General features: G+C 39.6%; 2 protein-coding genes across 2 annotated transcripts; one reads left to right on the forward strand and one right to left on the reverse strand.

Moving 5' to 3' along the window:
- Positions 1 to 243: 243 nt before the first annotated feature.
- psmc2 (proteasome 26S subunit, ATPase 2) lies at positions 244 to 6,398 on the forward strand. The gene is made up of 12 exons (XM_079263219.1): positions 244 to 410; positions 704 to 741; positions 837 to 918; positions 1,040 to 1,139; positions 1,808 to 1,939; positions 2,026 to 2,098; positions 2,270 to 2,365; positions 2,453 to 2,617; positions 2,695 to 2,782; positions 4,464 to 4,666; positions 4,769 to 4,865; positions 5,150 to 6,398. Exons 1-12 carry the CDS (start codon positions 341 to 343, stop codon positions 5,305 to 5,307), a joined length of 1,302 nt encoding a protein of 433 aa, XP_079119345.1. The 5' UTR covers positions 244 to 340; the 3' UTR covers positions 5,308 to 6,398.
- Positions 6,399 to 6,443: 45 nt separating this feature from the next.
- Positions 6,444 to 21,133, reverse strand: slc26a5 (solute carrier family 26 member 5; the record flags this gene model as incomplete). The annotated part of the gene is made up of 18 exons (XM_079263164.1): positions 20,993 to 21,133; positions 19,432 to 19,741; positions 18,180 to 18,319; positions 17,841 to 17,951; positions 13,787 to 13,965; positions 12,022 to 12,186; positions 11,685 to 11,920; positions 11,357 to 11,504; positions 9,860 to 9,973; positions 9,672 to 9,749; positions 9,466 to 9,561; positions 9,162 to 9,268; positions 8,986 to 9,055; positions 8,818 to 8,910; positions 8,371 to 8,475; positions 6,808 to 7,014; positions 6,666 to 6,720; positions 6,444 to 6,586 (listed from the first exon to the last, which is right to left on the reverse strand). Exons 2-18 carry the CDS (start codon positions 19,587 to 19,589, stop codon positions 6,444 to 6,446), a joined length of 2,205 nt encoding a protein of 734 aa, XP_079119290.1. The 5' UTR covers positions 19,590 to 19,741; positions 20,993 to 21,133.
- Between the last annotated feature and the right edge of the window lie 2,219 nt (positions 21,134 to 23,352).

Consider the following 23,352-nt stretch of genomic DNA (forward strand, 5'->3'; position numbering starts at 1 on the left):
AGTGGTGTGTACATTATTAACTCCGTGTTGTCACAATGGTACTTAATTTGAAGTTCCGCAGAGATTTTTTTGTGACTTCGAACTTTTTGTCATAAACCAGCACAATTACTTTAAAGATAGTAATTTACATCATATTTATAGTGCTACAATTCGTTTTAAATAATACTATTTCTCTAACAAAATATTTCATGAGCCGTACATCCTCAATACAACTCCGACTTGTATTTCCGGTAAGTGGCGCATAGTGGCGGAAAGCTAAAGCTGCTGTGTAATTGTACGATTTTAGCTGCTGAAGCAGGGAAGTTTCTTCGTAACAAGGCAGTTAGATATTACATTAAAGATGCCAGACTATTTGGGTGACGACCAAAGGAAGTTAAAGGAAGAGGAAAAGGAAGACGCACCCATCAGAGGTAAACCATGGATGTTAATTTAAAGTAATTGCTGAAAGAAAAACGTCGATATCAGCTAGCTACTCGAAGGCTAACATTAGCTCAGCTTGTTAATAAACTATTGTAATTTAGTCACGTCCCTATTGCATTTCTGTCAGCAAATAAACGCAAAGTAATACATATTTGGGGTTAAAACAATTATAATTAATAAAACAGGATTAACTTGGTTGTTTTATGTCGTTAACTCAGTAACTGTGTTAGCGGCCCAGCGCTGCTGTCCGGTGCTAACTCAATTGTTTTCATTTCCGTCACAGCTTTGGATGAAGGGGACATAGCTCTGCTCAAAACATACGTAAGTATTACCCCCATAAAACAAATGAATTCAAGAATGCCCAAGAATTTGTGACATTTGCACTTACTTGAAGAGTTTATATGTTTTGTTCACAGGGTCAAAGCACCTACTCTAGGCAGATTAAACAAGTGGAGGATGACATTCAGCAGCTTCTCAAAAAGATCAATGAGCTGACAGGTTGGTGAAGAAGCTAGAAATACACTTGCACAATAACAGAGTGGTGAAGACGGTGCTGGACATTTTTTATTTTATTTTCAAAAGTAATTGTGTGCAATATGGTGTTGTTTGACTTGAACAGGGATCAAGGAGTCAGACACAGGCCTGGCTCCTCCAGCTCTTTGGGATTTGGCTGCTGACAAGCAGACCCTGCAGAGCGAGCAGCCATTGCAGGTAGCAAGGTAAAGAAAACACTCTGTTTTACCAATTTAGCTTTGTATATCTTTATTGTTTCTCTCTGGTGTTACAAGTTAAAGCTACGTAACTTCATGTTAATTTTTTCCATTAGTTTCTGAATCTCTTATATACAGTTGTGCTCCTATGTATTCATCCCCTTTCATTAAAGAACAGACTGAATTTACAACAGTCACTCAAATAACTGGAGACTTAAAAAAGGAACAATAACTAAAAATTTGCAAAACTATAATTTAGTAATACAAGAAACTGTTTTTTTTCATTTAAATGAGTTGGAAAAAAAAGAAAAAAAACAAACAAATTGGTCCTGGACAAATTGGAGCATTTTTCTGTTGAACAGTGGGACAAAATACCTGTCAACAGGTGCAGAAGTCTTACTGAGAGGAACAGAAAACACCTGACTGAAATTCTATTGAACCAGAATTAGAAAATAATGTAATGCATTTCATTATATTTTTATTTATTATTACTTTAGTCAATTTCAGCTTATTTACAGGCATCATTTTTTCCTTCTTTAATGAAAGGGTATGAATAAATATGAGCACATCAGTATAAAGTCCATTCATTGTTAAAATTGTGCATAATCTGTTGTAGCGTGCATGTGTTGGATATTTCTTTTACGGGTTTTTCATTAAGTACTTTCACTATTAAACAGATGCACAAAGATCATAAATGCAGACTCTGAAGACCCGAAATATATCATCAACGTCAAACAGTTTGCCAAATTTGTGGTAGACCTGAGTGATCAAGTGGCTCCCACTGACATTGAAGAGGGCATGAGAGTTGGGTGAGGCAGATGTTACTTAAATGTGATTCTTATTTCATGGATTACAGGCCAGTTTGGTAAATGTAGTGTCCTCTTTGTTTTTCCAGGGTTGACAGGAACAAGTATCAGATCCACATCCCCTTGCCTCCAAAAATTGATCCCACTGTTACTATGATGCAGGTATGAATGTGGGGAGACTATAAAAAGTATATACTTGAAGTAGTTGCATTTAACAAACATTTTAGAATGACAAAATGTTTTGAGGAAAAGTGTTCCCCTTTTCTTATTTTTACCAGAGATGTGAAATGGTCATTTCCCTGCTTATGAATCTGTGGCCCACATCTAATGTAGGTGGAGGAGAAGCCTGATGTGACATACAGTGATGTTGGTGGATGTAAGGAGCAGATTGAGAAGCTGAGAGAGGTGGTTGAAACCCCTCTGCTCCATGTGAGTGTTCACAAGTAATAACATCTACCTACCCTGCTTTAAGGAGACTATCCAGACTGATCACTTTTTCTGTCTTCTTTTCACCAGCCTGAGAGGTTTGTCAATCTGGGTATAGAGCCCCCTAAAGGTGTGCTGCTGTTTGGGCCCCCTGGTACTGGAAAAACCCTATGCGCTCGTGCTGTTGCCAACCGAACAGATGCCTGCTTTATCCGAGTCATCGGCTCTGAGCTAGTGCAGAAATATGTGGGAGAGGTAAGCTCACCACAGTTGGAATTTAGATTATAAATACCTTTTGTCATCATCTTTACTGTTTGTGTTCATGTTTACAGGGAGCCAGGATGGTGCGTGAGCTGTTCGAAATGGCCAGAACTAAGAAAGCTTGTTTGATCTTCTTTGATGAAATTGATGCAATTGGGGGTAAGACTTTCTCTGATGTTCATCGTGTGTTGTGTTCTTTTAAAATAATGTACAAATATGGGTAACAGAGAATTTAGATATTTGCAGAGTTTACTGGTAATACCCCTTTCTTGAACCCTTCTTATTATAAAAGTAGTGAAATCTTCTAAAGTAGGACCAGAATTTAATTTTTTAAACCTTCAGACTTAATAACTAAAGTATGCATCATACATTCTTAAGAAATTGGGAGAAGTCTTGGTGCATAAAAGCAAAGACCTGATACAGCAACTGGTTGAGGAAAACTTTGGAAAACCATCATGACTTACCAAAATCTGCTGAATTGAAAACTTGAAACTACATTTCACAGAGAGGAAGCCATGTATCAGCTCTGCATATAAATCCCACAAGCTCGTTTGAAATGGACAAGAAGACTGTGGAAATGTGCTGTCTGATTTCAGCCGTTATGGGAAAAACACACATCTGGTTCTTCATGCCAAAGATAAGAAAGATTATCCAGGATGACATCAGAGAAAAACGTAAAAACAAGTATTTGCATTTCTAATGACAGATGGGAGGAGATCTGGTTTGGTGGCCTCAGATTGGGTCTCTGCTTTTTGCGGATGACGTGGTCCTGTTGGGCTTCATCTGGTCGTGATCTCCAGCTCTCGCTTGAGCAATTCACAGCAGAGTGTGAAGCGGCTGGGATGGGAATCAGCACCTCCAAATCTGAGACCATGGTCCTCAGCCTGAATAGGGTGGATTGCCCTCTCTGGGTCGGGAGTGGGGTCTTGCCTCAGTGGAGGAGTTTAAATACCTCGGGGTCTTGCACACGAGTGAGGGAAGGATGGAGCGCGAGATCGACAGACGGATCGGTGCGGCGTCTGCAGTAATGCGGAGTCTGTGCCGGTCTGTCGTGGTGAAGGAGCTGAGCCAGAAGGGGAACCTCTCGATTTACCAGTCAATTTATGTTCCTACCCTCACCTATGGTCATGAGCTGTGGGTCGTGACCAAAAGGAGATCTCCTACACAGGTGGTTGAAATGAGTTTCCTCCGCAGGGTGGCCGGGCTCTCCCTTAGAGATAGGGTGAGGAGCTCGGTCATCCGGGAGGGGCTCAGAGTAGAGCTGCTGCTTCCCTGCTTAGGCTGCTGACCCCGGGACCCGACCCCGGATATCTGGTAGAAGATGGATGACAGATATGCAGCAGTGTCCATCAAATCAATGAACATTTGAATGAATGAAAACCTGTATGCTATCATTAACGTCTTGTATATTCCTGTTTTTCTCTGATTACCATGCTATGCACAACTAAGGCTAGAGTTTTTATTTTTATGCCCAAAAGGATGTCAAGGCATAGATTTAAAAGAACAGAAACAAAAAAACTGCATTTCAAAAGAAAGGATGAAGTGACTTATTGGTAAACTTGCATCTGTCCCAGCTATTGTTTGTTACTGATGGGAAATTGAGATTTCAATGCTGGCATCAATTTATAAATTTAAATTGGCCAAAAAAAACATTTTGGTCATGAAAACAATGAAAATGATCTTTCTGAAATCGTGGCCAGAAGATCATTTTTAAAGCTTAAGGTGAAGTAAAAGGTGACAGACTTAAAATAAACTTTCCAAGTAGAAATATGTTTGTTTCTAATGCAATTTCAGCTATTCTGGTCCCTCTGGATAATTTAGAATCTCTTAAACCTCTCAGGTGCCCGTTTTGATGACGGCGCCGGCGGGGACAACGAGGTGCAGAGAACCATGCTGGAGCTCATCAACCAGCTGGATGGCTTTGACCCCCGAGGCAACATCAAAGTGCTAATGGCCACCAACAGACCGGACACATTGGACCCCGCGCTGATGAGACCTGGTCGTCTGGATAGGAAGATCGAATTCAGCCTGCCTGACTTGGAGGTGAGTTTTCTCACACGGGCATGATGAGTCAGCAAACTGTTATTTTTTTCAGTAAAAGTTTCAAATTCACGCACCTTTTTCTTGTTTTGTTATGTGTTGCAGGGTCGCACGCACATATTTAAGATCCATGCTCGATCTATGAGTGTTGAGAGAGACATTCGCTTTGAGCTCTTGGCTCGTCTTTGTCCCAACAGCACTGGTAAGACTCAGCAACAAATTCTTATCATTGCCTTCAATGTGTAGTGCACATCTGTGGCCGCAAGGGGGCAGTGTATTGGCATTATGCTGCTCCGAAACAACAACCAGGGGGCTGCACTATTAAGTTTAGGGCTGTATGTGGTGTTTTTGGGTTCAGACTGGTCTTATTGGCATTTTAGCTTGTAAAGGTATTTAGTTTAAAAGGGTAATTAGACAAAGCAGTGAAGAAAATTAAGGAATATCCGTGTTTGTTTTGGTGTGGAATTAATTTGTGTTTCCCATCAGGGGCTGAGATCCGCAGTGTGTGCACAGAGGCAGGAATGTTTGCCATCAGAGCTCGCAGGAAGATCGCCACGGAGAAAGACTTCCTGGAGGCCGTGAACAAGGTCATTAAATCCTACGCCAAGTTCAGCGCTACCCCCAGATACATGACCTATAACTAATGAGTGTGTTTCTGTCTGAGCGTTTCTCATTTTGATTGACACTGTCACAAGAAACAATACGATAAAATAAAGTCCCTTTGTTGTCACTCTAAGCTCTTTAAAAATAAAGTTTATTTCAAATTTACGTCTCATTGAATCTAAACATTTCAACATTACACACATGGTAACTTTAAAAGGCATCTTGTGATATTCAGTAACAGCATGACAAGTTTTCAAACCAAAACTGACTTAAATATCCAGACAAAAGACATTTTAGTAACAAACTCTGGAAACTTTTCAGTTATGATCCTTAGCTATAGATGCGACTCCCATTAGTGCTGCATGTTATGAGTAATATGGCTCTTTAAAATAGTGTACAGAAGCGTAACAATATAGATATTTGTGTAGCTTATCGTCCATTCCTATGTTTTAGAACCTTGTTATCAGTATATTGAAATTTACGAAAATGCAATAAAAACTAGAATGTTTACTTAATTTGTTTAACCTTCAGACACAATTACTAAAATTCTGTATTATCACCAACCACTTCTACCGTTAAGTCAAAGGAAGTCTCTGCATAAAAACCAAGGCCTTAAAGCAGAACTGGCTCAGGAAAACAGTCACCACTTAACATACCAGAGGAACAATTACATGTAACCAGCTAAAAATATAACAATCATAACAGACATTTGGTACCAGTGTAAAAATGAGATTACCGGTTTCACATTTACACCACAAACTGGATTCTTTCAGATAATTCTGGCGTCATTTACACGAGAACTGCAGCAGAGAGTCCGAAGAAGTTCAGAAGTACAAAAAGACTATAAAGTGCAAATTTCAATACTTCCGTCAGTGGGTGTGTGTGTGTGTGTGTGTGTGTGTGGACCACTAAAAGGAGCAAAGCTTTTCGAATGTCATCTGGATATTGATGTGATGGAAGTCTATAACGCACAACTTACTTGCTGGTTTGGATGCTTAAAATTTTATGAGACTCTTGAGACTCAAGTTAAAAAAAAAAAAGAAAACTTCCGCTGGGATGCTGGACATCAGAGACTTGTGGTCAGTTGGTGGCATCCTGCAGCTCTGCTGTTCAGGTCTGGTTTCTCCTATGATTGTCTTGTTTTAAGGACCCCCCCCCCCCCCCCCCCCCCCCTCCATCAGGTTGTTTCAGGAGCAGCAGGTGGGCTGGAATTTGAGTGCTGACAGTGTAGCACTGCATCGTGGACTGTGGGAAACACCACATCTGCAGTCATGTCCCCAGTGAAGAAGCGCAACTTGTCCAGCTCATCCAACAGGTTTCCTTGAGGAATAGAGACGGGATTAATATCAGAGCCACTGAAAACTCGTCCATCTGTATCGTTCATTAAATAATTACTCACTGTTGCAGCCGGCTATGACCACCCGAACATCCACTGCAGCATATTCCTTTATAATCTACACAAACAGAACAGATCATTTAATGTGTCATTTAATGTGTCTAAAAGCATCCAGAACGGCTGAAAACAAAGACAAAGAGGAAACCTGTTTGATGGCTTTGGCTCCCACTGAGTCAATGAAACTGGCATTAGTCCAGTCCAGGATGATGGAGTGGACTTTGCCGAAGGGCTCGAGAAAGACTGCCTCCTCAGAGGTTGATTCGTTGTGTTTGTCCTCCAACTGGCCGTTCCTCTGCTCCTGCACCGCTTGGCTCGGAGGCAAAACCTCATGGGTCACGGCTTCATCCTCATACTGGAACCAGTCACAGAACAGTTTAGGAAGTGATGGTTACCAAGTGCTTTACATCAGGACAAAAACAAGAGTAAAACAAGTCATTTTAGAAGAAATAAATACAAGTTAGTTAAAAGCTTAGCTGTGTAGAAATGCTTCAGCTGCTTTCTGCAGTCAGAAGTTGATCCGAAGGTGATTTGTTGAAAAGACCGTCACAATAATCCAAACAAGAAACAGAAGCATGAACAATCATCTCCAGATTAACCTTCGACACCATTAATGTTTGCAGTATTCCTTAATTACAAAAGATGAAGTTTGAGCTGAAGCTTTAACACCACCAGTTTGTTAAAAGTGACACAATCTTCTGATAATGAAAGTGTCAAACTGAATAAAATTGTCATTTAACCTTTTTTCATTATTATTTACATCGGCAGTCACTTACACAAGATAATTTGTTAACTCAGAGGTTATAAAAAACAAAAAAAAAACAAAACACAAATATTTCTCTGAGGAACCCCACAAGGTGCAACTACCATTTCAGACAGTACTTAATGAATTAAAAACACAACAAACTCTCCAATGTTAATATGAAACAAATCATTGTATTATAAACACCAGTAATCCTAAACAAGTCCCTAATCTTATAAAACCTGAAGGGGGATGTTGAGGAAAGATGGCGCCAAAATGGCCATTAAAACCTTTCCTGAACTGTCTGTACTAAAAAATCTCTACTTTTGTCGTCCTTCACTTTTTCAGTTAGTCTTTGTAATGATAATGATCACATATTGTACAGATTGGTTGGAGGTTTGGTGTTATAGCTGCATCGTGCCAAAGGAAAATTCATATTCATCCTGTAAGGGTTGGGTTTTTTCATATTTCTATTGGCAAGACAAACGTTTTTCATTTGTGCTACATGTCCTCTTCATTTAGTGTTTACCAGTAACACATACGATAAAACATATCAACAAATACAGTGTTCCCTTTAGTATGACTCCATAAGTATTCAAATACACCTTGTGGTTGGACAGATGTACTTATTAAATCAATCAAAATAGCCATCATCCACCAGTATGAGCTTTTCAGTGTTCCCAAACCTTTCTAACCAGTCTAACTACTGGTACACGGGTCAGCCTTTTTCTTTAAGAGGCACAAAGTTTTGTGGAACACTGACCGTCTCAGGGCCAGACACTCCCTCAGAGTGGGGAAACAAGTTTTTCAGTCACTGCAGCGTTACAGACAAGCCCGTACACAAGAAGAAAAAAAGAAAATTTTTTAAAAAGTACAGCATGTCCGTGTTTATCGTTAACAAGGCTGACAGTGTTGGCAGATGATGAGTTAAAACAGGAAGAGGAAAAAAAAAAGGAACAGGAAGCTCACCTTGGCGCAGATCTTCAGAGGAGAGATGTGGTCGCTGTTTGCCTTCTGCTTCCGTTTTTTCTGGGCTTTCCGAGCTGCTTGTAACTGCTCGGGGTTTACTCCCGTCTGTAAAAAAAAAAAAAAAAATGCAATTAAAAGCAGCACAGTTACACAGAACAGATCTGCTAAAAGTACAATAAACTTTCATGCACCTGTTTTATTTCTGAAAGCTGTGAAAAAAATGGGGGGGTCTTTTCAGACCACAAAGAGACAAAGTGTTTGTTTTTTTCTTGTGGTTGATCTAAAACATAACATGTTTGGTCTCCGTTCATGCCGTACAAACATCCAGATGACAGCAGCTGCAGAGTTCACCACACACACACACATCACATCCTGATTTCAAGTAAATCAGAAAGTTTCTTTTCGTTTGCAAACCAACACATTTGCCAACATAGCAGGGGGGATTACCTTCTCCTTCAGAGTGTTCACATAGAGGTCACTGTTGGCAAAGTAGATTGAGGAGTTGGAGTGGAAAATCTTAATCCCTTCGTACTCCGATGCCTGGGAACAAGGCAAAAAAAAAGCATTAAGGCTTGATGCAAACAGCTGTGGTGAAGCATTCTCTATTCAACTCACCTCTTCATATGCATCCACATCGTAGTACAACGCAGTATTGGGAACGTAGCCCAGGAGGGAGCTTTTGGGGCTGAAAGACAAGAAGTTTGAACTTGGAGAAACCTGCTCCTGTAGCTGTGCTCTTATCATACAATATGGGGTATTATTTAACTAAAGATTTTTCCTGTTAGCTGCACCTTTGTGTCCTGTAGATGACTGTTAGTAAGGCAAACAAGATGGCTACCAGGAGGCCGTAATCCAGACCCAATAGCACAGATGCAACAAAGGAGACCAGCCAGATGGCCTGGAAAAAAAAAAAAAAGGAACAAAAGTCATGTCAGCATGCTAAAAACAACAGCCTCACTTCCTCTTCTGAAAAGAAAAAATCTTGTTCAGCTGCAGCATCTGAGAGGAGGATTGTCACTGTTTGTCTCCAGTAGCATTCATGCAAAATTATTCCAAAATACCAAAAAAAAAAAAAAAGAAAAAAAGACAACCCACCAGTTCAATCTTACTGGTCCTCCACAAACCAGGAATATCCCTGAACTGCTTGAACATCCCGATCAAATTGACCATGATGATGGCTGCCAGGGCGGTCTGGAGTTCAGAACAGAACAGAAAAGTGATGCATGAGAATAAAAAACTTGTTCAGCTGCCAGGAAAGAAACTAGAAGCTCTGAGACGTCGTCTGCGCAGCTTTTGCTCACCTGAGGTAGCGGTTCAAAGACAAAACCGATGGCAACCACCACTAGCAGCACGACAAGCGATCCAATCAGTCCTGCGATCTAAACAACACACACAAAGAGACATAAACGCATAAACATTATCTCTAATTGGAGTTTTACAACACCAATTAAGTCCAGCGAGATAGTGAGATAGCAGCGCGGCGCCTCACCTGCGTTTTTCCTCCGGTGCTCTCCTGCACCAAACTCCTCGACATGGAGCAAGTGACGGCAAAGGTGTGGAAGAAAGAGCTGATGCAGTTGGACAGACCGAGGGCAATCAGCTCCTGCAAGGAGCACATGCATCTTCATTCAAGACAAGAAACATAAATCTTATCTGCAGCTGACAGTTTGTGAAACAAACAATGCAGCAAAAAAAACATGCAAGGCGTTAATTAGCTCCCTGAAAATGCTAAGAATTGTACCAATAGTGGACCTTGCAGAGGAAATTCATAGAAATCTTATTCTAGTTTTTTAAAAATTGCCACTTAAAAGGTAGAGTATGTAAGATTTTCAATATTTTCCAAATAAATTAACTAAAAAAATAACTACAATCATAATTAGATAGTTTTTTAAACATGTAGGTTCCAGTCTGTCCCATTTGATGCGTTATTAAATTACAAGTTTAATTAATGACAAAGACCCTTCTTGAATGTTTTCTGGCCAGTAAAAAAAAAAAAAAAAAAGTACTTTTTCCACCAGTAGGGGGAGTATAAGCCCATTTATTGCAGAGCGTCTCTGAGCTACAGCTCACAAGCGATTCCTGCCCTCATTGGAGCTGGCAAGGGTGAGGGGTGAATTTTGCTCATTACTGCCAACCTGTGGTCGTTTGTGGAGGTAGCAGTTTTGTGGTTTTGCTCACGACCTGGTGTTTGCCACCTAGTGATGGAAAGAATCGCCTTGAAATCTTACATACTCTGCCTTTAAAGAGAAAAGCATCTGAGACAGTACTTCAATTGTAGCAAGCTGGAGGAATAACAGATGACAACATTAAAAGGATTAAATGGACCAAATCACACCTTAATGTAAGTCAGTGATGGAAAATCTGCCTCTTTAGAAGAGCAGGGTCACAAAGTATCACTAATGGCTTCTATCTTTGCCTAATTAAGCAATTCTGAATTGTTTGTCTACTGTTAAACGGTTAATCAGTCATCTGATCACAAAACCCAGACCCGTTTCTGTTTAGATCCAGCTCCTTGCCTCTTTCACCCTGTTTCCACCAAAGGCTCCAAGTCAACCCACGATGGTTTGGCTCCATAAATCTCCATTACAGTGTCGCTGAATCCTTCAATAATAGTATTACTAGCAATATACAAACAAATACTTCAATATTCTTTCACCTGACACGCAGCCTATACAGAGGTTGCCACAACACTGCATGAGTAAACATAATGTCTGATGAACAAGTAAAACTGTCAGGAATTAAAACCAAAACAATGGAAACTAAGTTGGTTTTAAACTTTGTGGTTTTTTTGGGGGTTTTTTTTTTTAACAATCTGTGGGATTTTTTTTACCCCATTCTGCCTTTTCCTTTTCCTAAATTCATCTCAGTTTACAAAATAAGAATGAGAGGACGGTGTAGAAACCCTGTTAATGTTTCCTTTCAATGCTTAAGTGCATGGAAACACGTTGAGACAAGCTAGAGTTCATCGTGACAGGAACACACTCACCTGGTTGCCTTCCACACTGTAGCCATGCTTCAGGGCAAAGGTCTTGGCAAGTGAGATGTCCATTGAGAATCCTACAATGGCTACGGCAAATGAGTCCGTCACCATGCTGGGTAACAGAGAGAACTCTGGGACCCCAGGGGCGCGGAGCCTGGGAACACAAAAGAATACCACTGCAGTACATCCATCCCAGGGTGTCAATATTTCTTTTAGAGAGCTACGATGTTATGACAGCTCGCTTTACAAACAGATGCAGAGAACAGGAGATTAAAACCACTAAATGGCAGGAAATATGAAACCACTTTAACAGCATATTCATCTCCCAGCTTACCCTGTCGGTATTGTCCCAACTATATCCACCTTGTAGTCTTTCCATAAGGATAAACCGTAACAGACCCCAGTTGAGACAATAACCACTATAATCTCTCCAGGAATGGGAACTGGAAGCTTCTTCTTGAAGCGCTCATTAAGGACTTTAATTCCATACAAGAATATGAGGCAAGCAAGGCCCAGCAGAAGAGTGGTGATATTGGTTCTTGTGATTTCACTGAGTACCGCTTTGACACTCTGGAAAGACACAGGGATAGCAGTAGAAGTGATTCGTCGCATTGTCATCGTAATCTGAATCAGGAATGAGAAAAGACTTCCAAACTCCTTCAGGAACTCACATAAATAGCAGACAGGGGTCCAGAGAAGCGCTGAGTTTTCACCCCCAGTAGGTATTTGAGCTGGGAGATGACAACGTGCACAGACGCTGCAGTAGTGAAGCCTCGCACCAGAGGCTCTGTGAGATAGATTGCCACAAAGCCAAACCTGAATAGTCCGAAAACGATCTAAAAGGGAAGATAGCAGAAGTTCAGCAAACATTAATATCAAGTTGATGCATCAACACTGGTTCAGACACTCTGCTGCTGCTTTGGGTAAACAGTTTTTTTACTGTGGGAAAAACGAGACAATGTTGCTGCCATGCTGGGAGGTTAAAGCGAACCTGATCCCATCATTTCCAGTCATAAAGTTCTTGATTTTAGGTACCTGTAGACTGCAATTATTTCAGAATGAGGAAAAGCTGCTTACTGTGGGAAGTATCCAAAAGACACAACATTTTTCTGCATTACAGATTAACACCATTATGTTGCCTATGTGGTGCAAATATAGGAAGTTTGGTAACAAACATCTGCAACTGAAACAGCAATCAATGATGCTAACGCGTTTACTTCAGGCTAAAGTTTTTAATTGCTTTTCTTTGTACACAATGTATGAAGTGTGTGTGGGTTGGTAAATGCCAAGTGTAGCTGCTTGGGTGAGTCAACCTGTCTTTCTGAGCTGCTGTACGACCAAAAAATGGAAACTTTTAGTTGCCCACTGAATAAATGTATCAACACAAAGTACTATTAGCCTCAGTAGGTACTTTTTTACTCAGTGTACCCAGAATGTTTATACTTAAATATGCTTATATGCCCAATACGAACATATTCAACTTCACACTCATGCAATGCTATAGGGGAAACAGCCTTGACTTTTAGCTCAAGTCTCCCCTGAAGTCAGCACCGTATAGAGCAGGGGGTCCAAAGTCGGTCCTGCAGGGCCGATGTCCTGCACATTTTTAATGTATTTCTGCTTCAGCACACAAGACTCAATTTTTTTTTTTTTTAAAGTTTATTTCAATATATGTTCAATAAAATAAAACATAACATACAAAAAACAAAAGTAAAAAAAACAAAAAAACAAAACCAAACATACTCAAAAAGGAGTGGGCAGAAGTTAAAAAAAAAAAAAAAAAAACACTTATTAAACCCCACCCCTTAAGTTAAATGGATCTAACAGCGTATAAAGGTCTGCATAATAACTCATTCAGTTGAGTCTCTGTTGGAGCAGGGATGCATGGAAAACCTGCAGGACTATAGCCCTAAAGGAGGTGAGTTGGACACCCCTGGTATAGAGCCTTCTTAATAAAACAGTTGTCCTCGGAGTCCAGCGAACATATCCAACATGCCTGTGTTGCTGGCTATGAGAAATAAACCACAACCAGTAATCTAAGACCACGGGGTCTTTAGATGGAGACATGTCCAAAACAAAACCACATGGACAAGTCATTGTTGATCTCCATTGTTGTGCAAAAACTTCCACTTTTTAAAATGGTTGTTATGAATATTTTGCACACTTTGGCTCAAGGGCACTGCCTGGAGAATTTGACCATACAAAGACAAAGACTATGATGTCATAGTGTCCAGGTTGCTGAAAAAACAGCCTTGCATATAAGAGTTTAAGATGACGAGATAAAAATCATCCATCTACCAGACTAATCCTGAAATATGAGTATATTTAAAAGGTGACAATGCATCTTTTTAACATTGCAAAAAACAAAAAGACATAAGACAAACATTGCATGGTCCAGACCGACTGCAAGAACTAGCCAGAAGTTTCCAAACTGACCTGAATGATTCCTGCCAGGGTGGTGAGCACCACAGCCACCTGGACCCTCCTGGCATCACGAGCCTCCTCATCCAGGCTTAGAGACGTGTTGGAACCATTGACAGGGACATAAAACATGGAATCTGGAGCCTCCCTTACTGCAACACTCCCAATCATCAGACTTATGACGGCAAAGGTTCCTGTAGGTCACAGACACAAGCAGATCCCCATTATGATCAGAACATGCACTATAATGTGTATAACTAACTCTGGAATGCACCTAAACTGTATGTGAGGATATGAAACCACAACTCTGTAAGACTGGAAAGGTCTGACACTCATTCTGTCCATCCAGAGTTTAATTTAGATCAGCTCTTTACTTTTAAAAGGTTGGGCAGGTTTAGTTTTTATAGGACCCGTTGAGGCCCCATCATTTGCCAGTTTGAGCCCACGATACCAGTGTTGGCACTGGTTGCAGACAGCAGCCAGACTGTGTGAAAAGGTCACATGCTGGATTTAAAGCTACCATTAATTGAAATCAGGAGAATCATTAACACACTGAACAACATGGGGTGGGGGGGGGGGGGGTTATAGAGCTCCAGGAGAAAAATATTTGTTGAAATACTGAATAAATATGTAGCCTCATGTTAAGTTTGTGAAGCCATAACAGCCTTTAGGTTGTAATTAACTAGTGAAGCAAATCACTTAAAAAAATCCACTTATAAAATGAGGCAGGCATTTTCTATTGGCTGGTTTCCAATGTTTAGTTTGAAGCTATTAAACTTTACTGTGACCAGAGTAGAACAGGCTAGGTAGTTAGTTGGTGGTTGTAGTACCGGAAAATATAAAGCAAACAAAATTAACTGCTGGACATCTACGAAATGAAACTGGACAGAGCTCCATGTCAATAATTAACTCATTAATCACATTGTTAAAAAGTCATTGCTAGATCAGATTGCATTTGCAAAGAAATTTCCACCCTCCTCTGCATTTATCAGGTCTTCTTTGAAATGGGAATAGACTGCCACAGAGGAACTTTTCCCAGTAAGAACCATCACATTTCACCTTTTCTTATATGAACAGCAATGGAAAGCAAGCTTACTTCTTATTGGTTTGAAACAGCAAAAACAAAGAAGATGGGAAACATGGCGGTCTTTACAGCTAAACAAACTTCATAAGCAACATTTTTGGTTGCTAGATTTGCAGTCCTGATCAAACATCTTCTAATCCAGGGGGGTCCAAAGTTTGTCCTCGAGGGCTGCTGTCCTCCAGGTTTTCGATGCATCGTTGTTCTAACGCACCACATTAAGTCCAACAGCCAATGAAGTTTAACATAGTAACTGATTAATATGAGTCAGGCGTGTTGGAGCAAGAATACATGGAAAACCTGTAGGACTGCGGTTATCGTGGACCTTAAAAACTGAAGAGTTTAAACGTTTTTTTCCCCAACTCGTACTTCCACCACACAAATATAAAACATTTCAACGCCGAGATTTCACATGCTTGTTTTAATACGTACTGAATGCAGCTTCACTTCAAAAAACATGAACATTACCTCAATTTTTAGATTTTGAAGAAAAATACCACAAGATAGAAGAAACACCTACATGTTTGTTAATTCTTGTGTCTTTTTCAAGTCTTATCACCTGATTCATAATCTTTTAAACTGATTTAGTAAGTCTTTGTGTCCAAATCAAGTCTTGAGTATCTCAAACTAGCGTTCAGCATCAAATATCTCCAAAGTTTTGCCTTTACACATTAAAATAGGTCTGTTGGTCCATTACAGCTTTTTGAATTATCTTAAAAAAGAAAAAAAAAAAAAAAACAGTTTAGACTCACAAAAAGTGGATAAAAGCTTTATATGCATGTATTAAAACAGAATGTTTGTTTTTAAGCCAGCAACATGTCTTATCAGTGGCAGTATTTACACAAACACATGGAAGAGCTTCACCTTCGCCCCGTTTATTTTCATCCATGGAGCTGAGCACCATGTCCAGAGGGACGATGGGGTCATGCACTTGAAGTGAACATGTCGTGTCTATATATTTCCTGAGTGAAAAGGCCACGGTGTTCAGCACTTGAACAGCTGCGCCGTTATTCCCCCTCACTGTCTTCATGTGAGGTATCACTTCCTTGCCGTGTTGCAAAGCAGAGGGGAAAGTTTGGACGGACGCCGTTTTCCAGCTGCTTCCTGTGAATGTGTTCACTGCTTTGTTTCCATCGGTTCTTATGCTGCGAATGTGTGAGGTGGTTTTTATTGTGTCTGTTAGTCAGCTGCCATGTGACACGACTTCCTCTAGTTTCAAGGGACAGGAAGTGCACAGGTGGATGAGAAGTCACAGGGAGGGGCAGCTAAAATTTCATAATCCTGCTGCTGACGTCAGCAGAGGGGAGTGTTTTTCATCATGAAAGGTAGGTTTGGTGGAAGCAGGTCTGAAGCACTTGAATTGGCTTGTGTGTGCGACAGACAGCTGGCAGTCTTGGCTGGTGATAGAGAATTGGACACTAGTCATGGAAAGCATCCCTGGCTGTGGACCAAGACTCCAGGGGGAATACAGGAGGACAACATTGCATCTGACATCATCCTGCATTCCTTCAGATTAGGAGGCGTGTCAACTAGCATGGGATTAATAAACCACAAGTCTCCCTGCCCTTAAAAAAAAAAATAACTACATTGTACAAGAAAAAGATTATGTTTACAAGTCTTTACAAGTCAAAATAAAAAAGAAGCTTTCTAAAAGCATTTTGCCAAAGATAAGAAGGTTAGAAATTGAACCGCTTGTCCATCAAGCAACTGGCTGTCATTGTCCAGTTAATACGGATTCTCTAGTAGGAAAGTAAAATCAGCTAAAGGAAGAGGGATTTTATCGCTTTAAAATAGTATTTTAAACCCAAACTAATCCCCAAAAGGGAGGAAAAATGTTGGATTGTCATAAAAATAAAAAAAAGGCGGCTGGACATTTCTTTTTTTTGGGGGGGTTTTTGAAGACATTTCACATCTCATCTGACAGATTCTTCAGGACTTGTCAAGCACCGGCAATCTGTTGCTCATGCAGTTTGCTGTTATCTATGCTTCCTTGACACCTCTCTCTCTAACCATCTGTATTATGTGTCCAAAATGTCTTTATCACTGTCTTCAAAAGAATGTCCATTATCTTTGAGCTGCAGATGGACAACTGAATCCTGATCCAGAGCGCTGGCGCTCCTGTGTTGTGCTATATTAAGTGTTTGTTTGGTCACTGCTATATAAAAGTTCTGAGCACTCCTCGCTGCTCTGCGCTGCATACACGAAGCCCCTCAGCAGCGTTTTGACCTTTGGGTGAACCAGCTTCTGCTCGAGGGTGCTGTTTGGCTTGAAATGTATCGGGATGTTATGATTGAAGATCCTCCTGAGTTTCTCACAAACTCCTTCCACATAATGATGTGATAATTCTTGTAATGATGATATTCTTGTGCCTGTTTTGTCTGTATTCTCTGTTCATGTTGTTTTTCTCCCAGTTGTCTAGCTGGTATGAAGCTCTGTCTTGGTGTATGTTTGTCAACTTGTCCACTTAAGTGTTTTTATCCCCCAAAATACAGAACCAGCATTATTTCCAAAAGCAAAAACCTTAAGTTAAGTTCTCAGGTGAAGACTTGCCTGGATGCCATCAAAGACACTGCGATGTTAGCATTTTCTCTTTGCTATCCTGGTTATCCAGACTTCTGCCAATTCAACTAACTAGCAGAGTTCAGCTACGGCAGTGCACCTGCATCAGTCTCAGCTCAGGAAAATATAGTGTGCACCACTTTTGGATTAGCTATGCCCAAGCAAACACCCATGAATGCCTCGATGTATCAAATTTCAGGCCTTACCTCATTTATGCTCCAAGAATAAGACTGAACTTGACTTTAAATTCTAAGAATTATTAATGCAAAATGTAAACTTTGTCATGTGTACCCTGCAGAAATACACATACTGGGAAGTAAAGCAAAAGCAAATACTGCTTTAACCCTTCTTCTTGTTCATTTTGGTAATAATGATTATTGGCACTAACTAAAGAGATTTTTAACCCAACGCCAACAAGCAATAACTTACCTACTGATACGTGCCTGGATGTACCAAAGATGGCATACAGCACAACAGGGTAAAACGAGGAGTACAGTCCATAAACTGGAGGCACAGCCGCTAACATAGCGTAGGCTAACCCTGTGGAGCAGAAGAAATACAGACTTTTAAAAACAAACAGTCCCAGAAGCCAAGGGATTGCGTCACAATGTCAGAGCCACTGTGATATCAAAACAAAGGCAGCATGAAGTCAAAAACAGACCCTCAGGAATTGGCAGCTGGCCCCTTAGACTTAGTAACCTCATATTATTCCAGATGACCAGCTAAGCTCATGGCTGCTGTGGTGTGGATGGACTGCAGGGTACTGACCTTGTGGGAGCTGCACGACTCCTGTGCTGAGCCCCGATACCACATCGGAAAAGAGGTACTTCTTGACTGGATAGGCTGGTAGCCATGTTAAAATAGGCAGGAAACTCAGAACTATTGCCTTGGCCCTCTCTGACGAACATCTGAGAGAGGAAAGAAACATTTGTGTCATTGTGCAAATAGAAAGAAAGAAATCGGGTAAGCTAAGCTGTAGATCAGAACCCAACGAGAGCCACATTCACCTACGTCATATCTACCTAAAAACCCTTAAAAATCAGCACATCAGAGAGTCCACACTGGCAAGATATTCTTTCAGTATCACATCAAAAATCACCATGAGTAAAACAGGAAGTTCAAACTCCAATCAAATCAAACTTTATTTATATAGTACCTATCATACCATTGTATTTCAAAGTGCTTTACAATATAATATCAATTTCACACACAGTCACACACCCAGCAAAAGCACACATCCCCCAACCTTCTCCTGACCCTTATTGTACCAGAATAAAACCTTCAGGTTTCTGTCTCTGGCTGAATCTAATGTAATCCAATACAACAACAGAGTAATGAAAGGGACATATTTATGTTGCCATGTGTTATAGAGCATGTTAACTTGCACAGCACTGTAGAGGCCCAAAAATACTGGGGAGAGGTTAAACATTTAAGGGATTTTATCCTGAGAAAACTACTGAAAATTGTTGGAGCAATAATAAAAAATTTAGTTCCACTAAGATTCTAAACAGCGTTGTTTTGTTATTCCATAAATTCTTTTAAATTATTCTTTCAACTAAGCGGCAAGTCTGCGTATTTTGGATTAATCTCTCGAGTGTGTTTTCACAAGTTCTGACATTTTACAGACGTTTTATTTGATCAAATAATTTTAAAAAAAGAAAAATTAAACATTTGCATCATCATTTGCAACTTTAAAAAAAAAAAAAAAAGCCTCACACTCCAGTAGATACCAGTCAGATTATAATCTATCTTTACCACAGATCATACATACCACAATGGGATATTTTCATCATCCTTATCTTTACCAAGGTCTGTTTCCGCAGCAAGACTACTCAAAAAAATGCGAGACAGCCATGTTGATCCAACACTGGATCTATCAGTTTTTAGTCCGTCTTAGTGTAGACATAAAATTCCAGTTAATCAGAAAACCTTCTACTTACTTAGGCTATAAAATGACCCAATACCATAAAGAAGCAAGAATCTTATAAACTTGTATTGATAAAAATCACACTGGACTTACTGGAACTTCTCTGCCAGCCTCTGTCGGAAGGTAGTGGAGTCTTCTTTGCGGTGGAGAAGCTGATTCCTGATGATGGCTTCATTGTACACTGGACGCTCTATCCTATACATCAGTTGTGAGCCGGCATCCTCACCAGCTGCAGCTTCTACTTGCTCCATAGAGAAGAATGATTACTTAAGCGGATGAGAAGGAGTTGTTGTGTACCTGACGTAATTTATCTCCGCTGCTTCTTCTTGCCCGTCATAGCTCGGACTGGTCTATCCTCATTCCTCCAACCACTCTGATGTTAAACTGACGGCAGATCCTTGTTCTGTTTGGAGAAGACAAGACTGGTGTAACTCGAACATATTGGGAGTAATGATAACAACCAGACCAGTGTGTTTATTTCTACGCTGATAAGAGACATCAGTTTGTTTTGTAAGCCGGATTTTTCTTTTCTTTCTTCGCAAATATTTGGTCTTTGGCCAGCATATGTCAATAGACTGATTGCAATATATTTGACCTACAGGGATAAAGTTTACAATGTACAAAGCAAGAGGTATGATACGTATGAGTGCGGATGACACAAGAACAAAGCTTTGTTACTAACAATTATTTCTTTAAAATGACACAAGTACTTTGCAATGTGAACTAAAGTCCCTAACTTATGTAATAATTTTTGATTGCAACTTTTTAATTAAACCTATTTTGTATTTTATTTTAGCCTATTAATTCAAATTTCTTAGTTTTAAGCTAAATAATTTAATATAGTGTTAATATGAGATTTTTAAATACATTATTTTTTATTATAGTTTATTAATCTAACTTTAATAAGCATTTTTTATTTAATATAAATTAATTTACTTGTTGCTGGAATTTGTCAATTTGATTACATTGAGAGATGTTGGCTTCAAGAACACCAAAGAAAATCGGACATCATAAAACTACTTTAAAAAATTGTGGTAAAAACGTTAATGAAGGTTATGGCCAGTTTTATTTTACTAATAAACCATTATGACTTTATATTAAAGTTGTTAACTTAGGAAAAAAATCGAAATAATTTATATAATTTTGCCAAACCTCGACATGGAAACGCTGAACATCAATTTCTCCAATCTGCCCTGTAATTGCTTCCAGCAGCTATGTTGTGATGCTAGCCATTTGAAAACCAGAAACGCGATACAAGATCATCTCACATACGTTTTCCTCGTGTTTTTGCACCTTTTAAAATAATTTGAAGCTGAATTACATCCGTAGTTTCCTAATGTGTTAGATTTGACTCATCAGCTTTCTTAATCAATCAGCTCTCTGACGCACCAACAGCTGAAAGCCTCGGACCTCTTCCCGTTTCCTCTGTTTTGTGTCTCTGTCAGGGAGCTAGTTGACGAGCACAGTGTTGGTAATGTGGCAGCAATGTTGACACAGTTTAGAAATGTGAGGAAAAATGTGAAGTTCATCGGAAATGTTGGGGTTACAGGTAATGACCCAGGCTCGACAACACTTAGTTTTTCTCAATGACAGGAGATGTTTTCTGAGGAGCATTTAAGCTAACGGAAAGAAGATGAAAAGACGTGGCTCTTACCTCCCTTCTCCTTCTTGAGGGATGCTGTCTGCTGAAGGAGGCTATGACTTTAAAAAAAAGTACATCTTCAGTTAAACTTCTACAAGGGCAAGGTCTTTTACGGAGGGAAGAAGTAGTAGCTCGCCACTAACGATAAACCATAGATGTTGTGTTGAAGTGATGAGTCACTTCGTTGCGAAATTGTTTAACATTTTTCTGGTGAGCAAACAAGCGCATGCGCAAATCTCATGTACAGTTTGCGTAGATATTATTATTCATAAAAATATCTTTGCTAGTTTGTATTTGAAAAAAGAAAGAAAGAAACGCTGTATTCCATCACATATTTGCAGCATTTTTTTTTTGTTTGTTTTTTTTGTTTATCCTCAATTTCACGTCCAAAAAATGAACTGGAATGTGTTCTCATAAATCATTGTATTTAAAATGTCTTTTTAAAGGTATACATTTAATTTTTTCACTCATTTCTTAAGCTATTTCATAGATATTTATTCTAGAAGAGCTTTTTTCTGAAATGACATGTAATTGCGTTTCTTCAGTTCTTTATCAAGGATGTACTTGTTGGCTTTTATGTATAAAATAATAAGTTACATATATTCAATATATATGTTTTTATGTAACATGGTTTATGTGATTGTTCTGGGTTTTTTTGTTTGTTTGTTTGTTTTTTATTTATTTATTTTTATATATATACAAAGGCTTTTAAGTTGTAGTCCAGCGGGGGTATAGTCGGTTGACGTTTTCGTACTCTGAAGTAATACCCGAGTGAGCGCTCTTCTTATTTTATGGTTCTCTGACAGTTTAAGGGCAGGGAGCTTGATGATGAAAGCAGAGCCGCTTTGACGTGATGCAGTCACGAGGCTCCCCCCAGTGCTCGAGGGATTTTACTGTGTTACATTATTTGCATGGATCATTTCATGATGATGATGAATTTTGGAACTGGTGTGGCCCCATCATTTAAGCACTGATGAGGGTCAGACCATTTATCAATGGCATCCAAATCTGTGATTTCTCTTCCTTTCTGGGCCCTTCTTTCTCCCCCCGGTCTTATTTTTGTGATATGTAGATGTTTTACAAGACTCCCATAGTTGATAAAAAAATAATAAGACACTTAGTGATTGGACTAATGAGCAACATTAGAGCGGTGACATCCTTCCATACTGTTAAACTTCAGCCCTGTCAGTGCACTGCTGTAGTTGTTGCTCATGTATTTTGTGTCCTCGACTGCTCTTCCTGTAGGATGTCCAAGGTGGGATACAGCAGAACATTCATGTTTCGTTATTTGTTGTTGTTTTCTTTTTTTCTTGCAGAAAATGAGCCTCTCCACAGGGCTGCTCTGTGGAACAGCCTTTAACTGGGCTCTACGCTGACTCCATCCCTCAAATCCTTCAACACAACACTGACTTGACATTTGTGATATCATCTCGTACCTGTAATCAGAAGCTTTTGAAAGTTGTCATTGTTCACCTGTTGTAATATATAAATGGACTAAACTGCTTTCACACACAGGACTGGTTTCAGAAAGTGGGTTATGCTGAAACTCTGAGTATGTTAACCCTGAGTTTGGCAAGTGAGGTAAGTGACCCTGCTACCACGGTAACTGACTCCATGAAGGAAACTTCCAGCCGATGGAGTTTCCCCCTGTTTTTTTTTTTTTTTTTCAGAAAGGTGATGTATGGTGTCGTGGAATTTATCTGATGAAAAATAAATCTAGAAATCAACTGTGTTGTGTCCAGTTTATTGACAATGCACAGTTGTTGCAAGGGAGAGGTCTCAGGGTGTTTACTCAGGGTGTTACAGTGTTCTTTAGGCATACACAAATAACCTTTGCCTGGCAGCACTACTCAAAACAACTGCCAGCTTGAAGATAACTACAGCCAAAGCTGAAATAGGCCTTTAACAGAGCATTGAGTTTTATGCATGAACCTACTAAAGCAAGCTTTCTGAACTACTCTAAACTATATTTTGTACTACATAAAAGAACTTTAATAAAGGAGTAACATATTAAAACTATGTTATGTGTATAATTTCCACCACAGTGGTGGTGCCAATGGTTCCCAACTTATTTTCCATCAGGATCACTTTCATGCAACTGGCAAAAAGCTGTGGGTCCTGTGTTATATTTTTATGTTATCATTAGCTAAGTCCTCTCTATAAATTATGGATTCTGGTTGATGTCTTTCCTCGAATGAAACCAAAGTTGAAGTAATTGCCATGTGTGCCCCTACTTCCCCTTTTGTTTTTTCAAAATAAGATAGAGCCATCTGTAATATGATATTTCCCAGATGTGTTTAATTAATAAAATGGAGTGGAAAAAGTATGGTTTTCTTCTGTGGTTGGAAGATAAGTTAGATGCAGGACACTAT

This window comes from Telmatherina bonti, assembly GCF_933228915.1.
Source record: "Telmatherina bonti genome assembly, chromosome: 23".
Taxonomy (NCBI): Eukaryota; Metazoa; Chordata; class Actinopteri; order Atheriniformes; family Telmatherinidae; genus Telmatherina; species Telmatherina bonti.

Coding starts and splice junctions, on each gene's coding strand:
- psmc2 (XM_079263219.1), top strand. CDS start 341: ATGCCAGACTATTTGGGTGACGACCAAAGGAAGTTAAAGGAAGAGGAA. Junction 742..836: donor TAGCTCTGCTCAAAACATAC/GTAAGTATTACC, acceptor TTTTGTTCACAG/GGTCAAAGCACCTACTCTAG. Junction 4,866..5,149: donor TCTTTGTCCCAACAGCACTG/GTAAGACTCAGC, acceptor GTTTCCCATCAG/GGGCTGAGATCCGCAGTGTG.